At 33.0% G+C, this 12,531-nt stretch overlaps 1 protein-coding gene across 1 annotated transcript in view; it reads left to right on the top strand.

Annotated features, from left to right (window-relative positions):
• Window positions 1–12,531, top strand: part of LOC111619035 (structural maintenance of chromosomes flexible hinge domain-containing protein 1-like) — a 260,024-nt gene that overhangs the window by 153,554 nt on the left and 93,939 nt on the right. Inside the window, exons 30-32 of the mRNA XM_023360677.1 lie at window positions 5,887–6,045; window positions 7,253–7,378; window positions 9,053–9,141. Of these exons, the coding sequence (XP_023216445.1) occupies window positions 5,887–6,045; window positions 7,253–7,378; window positions 9,053–9,141 (374 nt within the window). The remainder of the gene's footprint in view (window positions 1–5,886; window positions 6,046–7,252; window positions 7,379–9,052; window positions 9,142–12,531) is intronic.

Genomic DNA, 12,531 nt, shown 5'->3' with positions numbered 1-12,531 from the left:
TATTACCTCTGAAATCTGCTTTTTAGATGCTTTTCTAGGTCAATATCTAACTTTCTGGGCACTAGTAATTATAAATTTTGGGCTGGATTTTATTGTTTAAGTTGTAAAATTCTCAGATTACATTGTTTTCTACTGTACTGAAAGTTTCTTCTATTTGTTATAAGTGTATTCTGTAGTTTTATATGTTTTATTCCTTACTAATAGCATCTAAAATCTGTTCATTTGTAGCTCTGCAGCTCTCAATTATGGCTCAAACCAAGTCATACAGAGATCTTCTTTGAAAGAAAAAGTTGAGGTTATTATGCTTCTTGAATTCAATAGTCAGCAAAAAAGCAGAAACAACATTTAGGATAAGTAAAAGATATGTTAACAACATTCATAAATGTAAGGCAGAATACTTTAACCGTTTCTTGACGTTCAAAGTATTCTGCCTTGAAAATAGACTGTTCCAGAAAAGTAAGAAAAAAAACAAATTTTGAGATAAATGCTGCTGTTCTGAAATGGTTTCAGCAAATGCATTGAATGAATGCTCATGTGTTTGACTCATTTTACAGGAAGTAGCATTTAAATTTGCAGAGAAGCTTCATATTCAGAACTTTAATGTATTAAATCACTCGCTCAAATCATTTAAGCAAAGACATGACATTTCATAGAAGGTACTGCGTAGAAAGACAAATGATATAGATTACATAACAGTGGAAAACTGCAAAGAGAGGATATTCCTATTTATAGTTTTTGACACAATTAATGTGTATACTGCTATATAAAATTACAGTTGTCAACATTGATATAAATAAATTCACAAAAACCTACAAAACAATGTGCCGTGGGATTTGTTTGATATAATGTATGTATTCTCCATATAGTGACTACCTTTCTGTACTACTTATCTTGGTCACAAGGTAGTCACCTCAAGTAAGTTTCACTGAATATAAAATTAAGTCTTTTAGTTTTGATTTATGATTTATTGTTGAAATTTCCAATTTGTAATTCCATTATAAATCTTTTAAAATACTTTAAATCAACACAAAAACTAATATCAAGAGTAAGATTTTACATATTTATACACCAATGTTTTAAAAAACAAACAGATGTCACCTATTTTTATCATTAAATAAATTTACAACTGTCACCTGTACAATAAAATACATTAGAAATTATAATGTGACTGACAAAGGGTTAATGCTGTGAGGACAACAAGCAAACATTTAGCATTTTAAAAATACTCATAAAAAATAACCATATGCTGAAAAATCTGGTAATTTTGCAGGCCTGATATTGCTATTTTTAGACATAATAGTTTATTAAAAGCTTTCATAAAGTGGCAATTGATATTATTGCAGTATGAGCTGTAGCTATGTTGACTTGTTTATTGGATACATCTCTAGTTAGTAGCTGAGAAATGTTTGAATTACAGTAAGAACCTGCTTAACGCTGCGTTGCTTAATGCTGATTTGATATAACGCAGTCTGCTTGAATCCTAAAAAAAGCTCAAAATTTACGCTGATTTAAATTACAAAGGCATTTCATTGATTCATATACAATATGATTACAGGTATACCTTGACTTACATTGTTTCGAGTTACGTCGTTCCCAATTATATATCGTTTGTCAAAAAGTATATGGAAAAATAAAAATCAAGTTTAAGTCATTTTATTTGACTTTACGTCTGTCCGCCACAAATATTGAAGTCGTAATATCACTAGAAAAACGTTTAAAGCACATAAAATCATATTAAAATGTATACATTTACAAATATGTACTGTATTTATAGTACCTGCATTTGTAAACTTAGATTACTTTTTTCTGTACTATACAGTAATATCCCAAACTTACGTGATAGGTGGGACTGAGTGATAACCGTGTAAGTCAAATTTGCATAAGTCTGAGTATAATTTTGCATATAAATACATACAAATAATTTTTAATTGGGACCAGAGACTAAAAAAAGCAATAATTTAGAAAAAAAATGTTTAATAAAATCTTAGATAATACATATGTATAACATATTATATTATTATACAATTTTTCACAATTACTTGATTATCACACCATAATTTTAACATTGTTTCCATCTCAGCGATAATACCGTGACATTTATGAATGATGCTTGAATTTAAAGATTGAGCATTTTTCGCAGCTTTGAGAATTTTTTCTTTACCTTTTGTAATTGTTCTGACCATCGATTCCGGTAGATCAAACTTCTTTGCCAATTCACAAATTTTCATTTTTGTATCAAAGTCTTTAATAATGTTAACTTTACATTCCAAAGATAAAGTTTTTCTTTTCTTGTTTGATGCAGAAGAATCGGTTCTACTTCATTTGGATGACATAGTAGAGTCTCTCAAATCTCCGTACATAAAACAAACACAGAAATAAATAACACAAAATAAATTGTAGCTATGCATCGATTTAGCGCAACATTTCCGAACATGTAAGCTGAACAATAGTGTGGGGGGGCATGAGTAATCAAGAGTTGCGTGGCGCTCAGAAAAAAGACGAATCGGCGAGATTTGAAAATCACGTAAGTCGGGGTAGCGTAAGTCAAGGTATTACTGTATTAAAAACTAAAATTTATTTGTTTGTAAGCTTAAAATAGATCCTTATTAACCATATATTATTAAAAATGCATTAATAAATAAAATACAGAACCAGGAATGGTAATTTATGGTTTAGCCTAGTGACAAGTAGATTCGGAGACAATAAATTCGACTTTCGTTGCCTCTGCTGAAACCAATTACCAACGTAAGGCGAGGTATACCTGTATTTATGAACACAAACCAATCAGAAAAAGGTGTACTTTTTTAAATCTATGTTTGTTTGGTGCAGTTTTGGAAAAAATATAACGGATGCCATAGGCAATATCGCTTGGCAAGAATTAACTGATAAATGCACGAACGAAGTTTGGAATTATGGCTGAAGGTATTCAAGAATTCTCAATGAGAAGAGCCTATCGCTCTATGGTTAGGTTGACCAAACTCAAAACAAACTAATCAATGCAGCAGGACTAGGAGATGTAGATGAGCAGGATATTGAGGAGTTGCAGCATGTTTCTGGTAAGAGCCTTACCAATGACGACCTTCAAAAATTGGCAGAACAAGGAATTCATGTAGAAGTGGAAAATAGAGATTATGAAAATGAAGAACCCAAAGAACTTGTTACAGATTTCCTTAGTAAAAGTTTGGTAACAATAACCAAAATCATTGATCAAATTGTAGTGAATGATCCAGATTTTGAAAGGAGTGCAAAAGCAAAATGAAGCATTTTGGATGAAATCTTCTGCTACCAACATTTGCTTAAGGAAAGAAAAAAGCAACAAATGAAACTTCACGACTTTATCGCAAAAAAAACTAGAATTTCAGAAAAGCCAGGACTTTCCTCACAAAAAATGAACTTTGCATTTTTGTATGCATATGTTTATGTGTTATTTAACATACGCTGGACAACAAAAAAAAATAACACACCATGAAGGACTTGTTGGATTTGAATAAAAATTGGTATGTGACATCATCATAGCTAGACAGGTATATGATTGCAACCATAAAGCAAAAACATACTTTATTGTGCAGTAATATGCAATACAATGCAGGTGCTAATATTCCGTTGGGCCGCCTCTAGCACGGATACAAGCTGTAATATGCATCGACATGGAGGCATAAAGGTCGCAAATAATGTTCTGCTGCATATCTGTCCATGCATGATGCAACTGGGACTCAAGGTGCATCAGATCCCGTGGCTGTTGCAGCTAGCGACCCAGATGGTCCCACACATGTTCGATTAATGATAAATCTGGAGACCATGCAGGCCAAGGAAGTGTGGCAATGTTATGTAGGCATGTTTGGGAGACTGCTGTGGTGTGTGGCCAGGCATTATCCTGCTGGAATATGCCTATCAGAAGACCTGCCATGAGGGGCAACACATGTGGCTGGAGGATGTATTGTACATATCGTTGGGCTGTGAGGGTAGTATGCATGACAACTAGAGGTGTCCTACTGTCATATGTTACGGCTCCCCACACCATAACACTGGGGGTTGGGCCTGTGTGCCGCTCCACAGTATAGGCCGGGTTGATGCCTTGACCAGCAGGCTGCCATACTCTTACACGGCCATCGTGAGCCCCCAAACAAAAGCGGGATTCGTCGCTGAAGACAATATGCTGCCAGTCGATAGCTGGCCATGATTGTCATGCATGACACCACTGCAGATGGAAGTGTCAGTGGGTGGCTGTTAACGGTAGAACATATACTGGGCATCGGGAGACCAATCCATCTTCTACTAAGCGCCTGAAAATGGTGTGGCTGGATACATGGTTCTGTAATGCAGGTGCCACTGCTGCATGAATGGTAGACGATGAAGCTGTAGGCACTGTCCATGCTTGATGTACAATGAGACGATCCTCCCTTCTGGTGGTCTGTCGATAGCATCTGGAGCCCATTTGCTGTTTGTGTGTACTCCTACTTACCCACTGCTCATAACACATCCTAACAGTTCTATTAGAATGGTTTAGATGGCAGCCAATCTGGCGGTATGACCACCCTCCTTCTCTCAATCCAATGATGTGACCTCTCTCAAACTCAACTGAGCGTAAGGCTGTCGAATGCATCGTAGAGGCATGTCTGTCACTCAATGAAGTCACAGCCATGAATAAAAGTGCAGAACATATGCACAAGTTGTCACAGCGTGCACCTTTATACCAGACAGAGGAAGCACTTTTTTTCCCTCTGGTAGCGATATGACACAAGAACCTGTTCTCAAAAGCTAATCATTTACATGTCTAGCTAAGATAATGCAACATACCAATTTTTATTCAAATCCAACAAGTCCTTCATGGTGCGTTATTTTTTTTTTTTGTCATCCCGTGTATATTATTATGCAAATCAATATAAAAATGACTTAAAATTACAATAAAATTTGTTTGTTTTTGGTTGCGTGTTCCCTATCCCTATCTACCTTGTTAAAATGACCTCATTTAATGCTGTTTTGTTTAGTGCTTTGTCGTCTAGGAACACATCCCCCATGTTAAGCGGAGTCTTACTGTATTTTGATGTATCATTCTAAAGTCACAGTAATCACACAGCCATCATTATCCTCAAAAAATATGGCCCAATAATTAGTTTTAGTGATATCACATGTCCCACACACATTTTTACTGTGTAACAGTTGCTGGTATAAAAAATGAGGATTCTCAGCAGACCAGTATTGAAAGCTTTGCTTGTTAACATAGCCATTTAGATGAAAGGAGGCTTCCATCAGATATTCAAAAGTTTTCAGGAAATTTTTATTTTCATCATATTTTGCTAAAAACTGCTTGGCAAAAATAAATCTTATTGATATCAGATGGAGCTAATTGCTGCAAGCCTGCGCTATGTGAATCTTGTACACATGAAAATTTAAATCTGTGAACAATATTCTTCCCAAAATACAGTGAGAAAAACATAATAAAACATGATGCAAAACACAGTGGACTCTGCAGGAACAAGGCTCTGAGTGCTTTAACAGTTTCTGGCATGTAAACATTTTTCTTGGCTCTGGGGCTTCCAATGAACTTGTTATTTCAAAATTTGCAACTTGTCTCTACAGTGTGAGCTGACAGAATTGGATCTTGACACTGAAGTTGAAAGTGATGCAAAAATTCTCATCGCACAGATTCATAACAATACTTGTTTTTGTAAAATGCTTTTACTACAAATATACATCCGATCACTGCTCCATGGCAACTGATAACATCACAGTACCTTGCCTTGAAATGAATGACTCAAAATTGCCTATTTCTGTATACCATCCTGTATGATCAGTTAAATAAATAAACAACATTAGTTTATAAATTATCTGTTTAAAAATATTTTTATTAATATTAATAAAAATAAAAACAAATTATAATTTTAGACAGGAGGATTTGTTATTAAAGGAATCAGATTTGAAGATGGAAAATTAGGAAGTCGAGAATTATGTATCCAGTGGAATGATTTAAAAGATTATGTTCGATTAGAAATGATCGCTGGTCCTCCAGCCAAACTAATTTATCCTAATTTCAATACTGATCAGGTAAATTATTTGAAAGTTTTGATATTTTTAAACATTAATATCATTTAAGAAAATTATTGAAAAATTGAAATATAATAAATATTAATTTAAAAAATCAAATACAAATTAATTATAAAAATTATCAGGAGGCTACCTTTATTATTATTATTATTATTAAATTTAATGTGTGGGAGTGAGTTTGAATTTTACTTTAAGCCATTTTTTCACAGCTGAAACTTGAAATGTCAGGAGCAGCTTAATACTCTTCTTTAAAGGGCTCCCCGAAATCCAATTCTCTGAAACTTTTAGATTCAAATTCTTTTTTTAAACACAAATAAACAACTTTGTGCTTTTTGTATATTCCAAAAACACCTAATCATTTTTCTGTAATTCTGCCCACCCCTATTTTACAAAGAAATATTAAATTTTATATTTTTAATAGTGAAGGGATTGTCACCTGTGGACATTTTAGACTGTTTTACATAATTTGGCAGAGGCATAGCCTCTAAAGAAAGGTTATCTCTGCTGTGGAGAATAGTTTGTTCCTGGTGATTGGACATGGCGAATAAAAGAAGATATTTTTATTATCTGTTTACGTGTTTTTACGATGTTAATACCTAATCATTTTTTTTTTTTTTACAAATTCAAAAGGCTCAATTCTACCAAATCTCAACACTTTTTATATTAAAATTTAACGTTATAAATTATTGTATAAAGGTTTTGATTATATATTNTGAAACTTTTAGATTCAAATTCTTTTTTTAAACACAAATAAACAACTTTGTGCTTTTTGTATATTCCAAAAACACCTAATCATTTTTCTGTAATTCTGCCCACCCCTATTTTACAAAGAAATATTAAATTTTATATTTTTTAATAGTGAAGGGATTGTCACCTGTGGACATTTTAGACTGTTTTACATAATTTGGCAGAGGCATAGCCTCTAAAGAAAGGTTATCTCTGCTGTGGAGAATAGTTTGTTCCTGGTGATTGGACATGGCGAATAAAAGAAGATATTTTTATTATCTGTTTACGTGTTTTTACGATGTTAATACCTAATCATTTTTTTTTTTTTTACAAATTCAAAAGGCTCAATTCTACCAAATCTCAACACTTTTTATATTAAAATTTAACGTTATAAATTATTGTATAAAGGTTTTGATTATATATTTTACAGAATTCATTAAATTAATTTTTAGTAACATTTTTTCAATTTTTTTTCATTTAGCTTTACACATTGTATCATGAAAATAAGTTACCTCATTCTCTTGTTGTACAACTCTGTGATAGTGCAGGAAATCCATGTGCTGAATCAAATATCAAAGTTCAACTTGGAATTGATGAAGGTCTAAAAGTAAGTTTATAAATGTTTACTTAAAAATAATTTATATTAATAAGTTGTTGTTGTTACTTTTGTATATATATGAAAGTAATTGTATTGATAATACTGTATAGAACAATTTTAAAATATATTAAAGTTAATTTTATGCACAGTTTTAAAATAGTATCATTCTAATTTTATTTACTGTACATTAAAAGTTGGTTTAAACATTCTATGAAATAAAAGTTTTTTGTTTACATAAACTTTTACAATAAACTAGTTTTATTGTAATAACAATGCTGTGATCTTCTGGAGTCAAAGTTTATTCTAAAATACTTTTTGGACTTCTCTATTTCATCATCAGACCCATAATGCTGTTTGAAAACTTGCAATTTCCTTATCTGCAACCTGCATAACATAAGGCACCAGCTTGCTGATAGATTGATGATCTGTGATGTATCTTCTCTCTAACTGCAAATTTTCATCTACAGATGGCCTGCAGAACTTAGGAAGTATGCCAAAATATTACTATAGAGTTAAAATTGGGTTTTCAAAACACCATCAACGACCCACTTTTCCACCAAAAGTCCACACACTCACTATAAGTTGCAGAAAGGGATGGGAAAAAATATAATGATCTTGAATGGGTCTGTGCTGGACAAACACGATTTCTTCTTCTCATGGAGTGTGTGATTTCTTCTGTTTAAATTATTTTGAATTTACTGCCTCCTCGCTTTAAGAAGATTCGATTTTATGACTTGGGTCTTTTTCTTATTTATTAGAACATTTATATGAATTAATTTAGATAAAATCATGAAATTTTTTATATAGTGTAGAAATGACAGCTAATTACATAATTGATTTTACATGAAGTTTTTTGTAAGTGAATAAAATGTTTTTAATAAAAAAATTTATATAATTAAGTACAAAATGGGCTCAAATAGACTTGGCCAAATGTTACATAATGGAAAGGGGAACCACAGAGACTTTAATAAGTCAGGGAATAATGTCATAATTGGTCAGGAAATCATAGATGGAATTACCTGTTTGGACCCCGTATATGCTTCTGTGATCCATATTTATATCCATACATTAGTACATAAGCAAGCAAACTTACAGGAGATGTGTGAAAATGAAAGTTACCTGTTATGAAAGTTACTCAAGTATATTTAAATATTTATTTTCTTTGTTTGTAAACCATTCAGAGTTATTAATTACTGAGTGTTTTGGTCTGCAATTTGAAAAAATTGTAGATATATAAATTCTTACTGCTGTCTGGTGGCTGTCCTTAATCTCAAGAACAGTGTTAGATAGATGAAAGTTAAGACTAGACATGGAAAACTTAAGGACAGAAAGCCCAATTAATTATATGCAAACGTCTGCTTTGGACAGGAAGTCATGTTATTTCAATTAAAAAATTTTCTTCTGAACAGACTTAGATACATGACTGGCATGACTTCATTGTTAACAGGAAAAGTATGGTGTACTGGAGTAAGACACTACATTACTAAACTTAAATGCATTGTGAATAAATTTATAGATATATTCTAGGTTTAAAATGATGAAATACTTTATTGTTAATTCAAATTTTGGAATTTTATATGTAGTTAATTTTTTGAAATGATTGAAATAATTTTCAGATACTTATAGAAATACTAAATTGATACATTTAAATTTCATTAGATTTTTAAAAAATTTTAATTACAGGTCTCTCCAAATACGTCCACTCACTGTATAAAAACAAATAGTGAAGGAAAAGTAGATTTTGGAATATTAACAATATCTGTTCGTTCTAAGTAGGTACAATTCAAATGTTATAGATTTAATAGTTAATTTAAAATTTAAATAAACAATGTTAAAAAAAATAATTTTTTCGGGATATTGTAAAATATCTGCAATCTTAATGGAAATATTTTAATTAACTTATTTCAGAGAAGAATGAATGTTAAGTGAAAAAATATATTTATTGATAAAATGTTCAACATTACATATAATTAAATGTCATATAGCTGTTTTTACTTGGATTTATACAGGTAATAGGTAAACAACTATTCTCTTAATGATCAGATATTCAGAGACCCAACTATCTAGATGATTATGATTTTTAAACAGATAATTGTGTATTTTAAATGGGTACTTATAAGTATCCATTTAGAAGTCACTATTTTTCTAATATAATAGTGTATACGGATTACATATGATATAAAACTAAAATTTATGATCAAGCAAAATTATTAAAATATAATTTAACAAACATAGTTTGATCTAGTTGAAGACATTCTTTCTAACAAACTACTTTTTTATACCATATTTTTGCCAGGTTTTAAACTGCAACTAAAATATAAAATTAATTAGATCTAACAAAACTAGTTGTTAATTAAATGTTAAAGAAAACATTTTTCTAAGTACAATAAAATAATAACATTGTAATTTGACTGACTTAAAATTAGGAACAGAGGTTTTGTTTACAAGACAATAAAATAATTAATGACTTATTGACAGTAGTAGTAGTAGTAGTAGTACAGTCAGTTAGTGTGGGCTATGTTGACCATCTACTGTGACCTTAAAAATAACACCTTCCTCTCAAATTTCACAGAAAGCAGTTGTTAATCCACGTAAGCTGAGATAATTTATGGTGTGTTTATTTTTTAATATGTTTATTTTTGCAATTTTCAAAATTGAAAAAATAAACATATCAAATAATAATAAAATACACACAAAAAAGCACTTTCAGATATATTCCATAAGTATTTTATGTCGTTAGAAAGTAGACAAAATGAAGAAATTAAACATATCATTGTTGTTTTTGATGTAATGCTGACAGACAGTCAGACAGACAGACAAAATAAACTTCATTATGCCCGACACTGCTAGGCACAGTTGGGGTGAATATATACAGGGTGTACATAGAGGTGACATGCCGAGCAGGAAAACTGACAGTGAGTGTAAAAGAAAAGAAAACAAAATACACATAAATATAAAATCATGACATCCCGAATCATGTGGTAAATCACAAAACCAAAGACATTGCAGTTTGTGTGAAGTTTAGTCAAAACAAAAAGTTCGCATATGTACAGTATGAGAGGATACAGTTCCTGTACAATGCTAGTGCAACATAGACACACAATGAAAGTACATTGATGGAGGCCTGAACAAAACAAATGAAACCATGCATGAACACAGACGCCAAGGTGAAAATGGTGTACAGACCTTGTACAGTAACAGGCACAGAGTAAATGCACAGTATAGTAGGCATAAGGCTATTATAAGATCTTCAGCAATACAAAGATACGAAAAGTGGGGAAAACCTTTATCAATGTATTAATGTTCTGTTAAAGTAAAGCTTGACCATCCTTTGAAAAAGGGAAAAGTACTTTTTACTCAACACTAAAATTTCCAGCTTACATGGCCAATTGAGATTATCTTCTTCAACATAAAGTTTGAGCTCGTTCTTTATGTCCTCCAGCAGTGGGCAAGACAAAAGATAATGCCTTACCCCATCACGCACATCGCAGTTAGGACAGCAGTCAGTGTCGCTGTGTGGAAACTGATGTAAGTAGACATTGAATTTACCATATTCTGAAAGCATCTGTGACATCTGGTGTTGAGGGTGGATCCATTTCCTGCTGAGGCGTCTTGCTACGTCTGGGAAGAACTGCCAGGAAATGTGCTGCTCTGAGATACATTCCCATTCTTGTTGCCATGCTACAATTGTATGCTGCCAGAGGAGCTGCTTTAACCTGGAGACCGGTAAATGGCTGTATACTGGGTTGATATCCCTGAAGGAGGTGGCCACACATGCAAGGAAGTCTGTATGTTCATTACCTGGAGTGCCACAGTGCCCCTTAATCCATTTTATATGATAATTATTACTGGACTGATCTGCAGAGAACAAAGTGTCCCTAGCAAGGGGGTGAGTGGTATCTTTGTTAGTCAAGACTTGAACTGGCTGTCAGTGAAAATAGTAATATTATAGTTGTTGAAATTTTTATTACAGAATTCTTTTGCTTTAAAGATGGCAAACATTTCTGCTTGAAACACTGAACATTCCAGGTTTAGGGGAAAAGTGTCATGATGAAATTCTTTACTACTGACATACACGACAAAAGCACTTGCGGTACCTTGCACAGTCTTGGAGCCATCGGTAAAAACTTCGATGGTAGTCGCACAGTCATGAGCCCCAAGGCCTCTTCTGAGGGCAGGATGAGGGAGGTCTGCAAAAGGTCTACTTATTTCGTAACAGGAAGTGTCATACATGTTGCCCAATATGGTAATACTTTTACCACAGGAAAGAAGAAATCTGCCTGTACAGTACTGGATCTGCTGCAGGATGGGGCTTCCCGGCAAGCACAGGAAGAGCAGCATTAGACACAGTGGAATAACATCTGGTCAGGCACAGGAGCGCCAGGCATTGTGCTGTTCTGAGATGCCAATGATTATAAGAATGGAAGGCAGCCTCTCCCCATACAGCATAAGCATAACAAATAGTGGACAAAAACACGCAGTCATAGTGACATTGACAGCTACATGATCAAGTCCCCATCTGTTCCTGGCAACTCGGAGCAGATTATTAAACAAGGTTGGAACGGTTAGTTATGTGCATAATGTGTTTCTTCCAGGTTAGCCTGTGATCAATGATCACACCAAGGAAAGTGACATGTTCCTCTATTTTAATGGAAGAGTCTCTGAAGCGTATCCCGGAGCACGTCTATACAAATCTGTTGATGAGTAGGCAGCTGTAAAAACAATGCCTTTAGTCTTTGTTGCATTGAATATTAATTTATTACTGACACCCCATTTGTCTACTTTTGTCAAAATATTGTTGACAGCAGTCTCTATTGTGTGTAGAGGATTTGATCCCGGGATCTCGAAAATCGGGATCCCGACTACTTTTCAGTCCCAAAATTTTCAGGATTAAGTTTTCCTAATCCCGAGATTTTCGGGATTGACATCATTTTAAAAAAGTTGCAAAATAGACTGTACGAAGTGAAACGTTCAGTGCCAGTGCTTTTACAGAATTGCTTGCCTATCATTTTAATATAAAATATGAGAAATTTTATTCCAAGCAAGCAGCAGAAATTAACCTAGCGGGCTTGCAATGCTTGCTTGGAATAAAACTTCTTGTATTTTGAACTAAAATGATAGGCAAGCAGTTCTCACTGGGTTACTTGGTAATATACTTCATT

This window comes from Centruroides sculpturatus, unplaced genomic scaffold, assembly GCF_000671375.1.
Source record: "Centruroides sculpturatus isolate CEXI.00-Female unplaced genomic scaffold, Cexi_2.0 scaffold38, whole genome shotgun sequence".
NCBI lineage: Eukaryota > Metazoa > Arthropoda > Arachnida > Scorpiones > Buthidae > Centruroides > Centruroides sculpturatus.
This window is presented reverse-complemented; position numbering and strand designations above follow the sequence as displayed.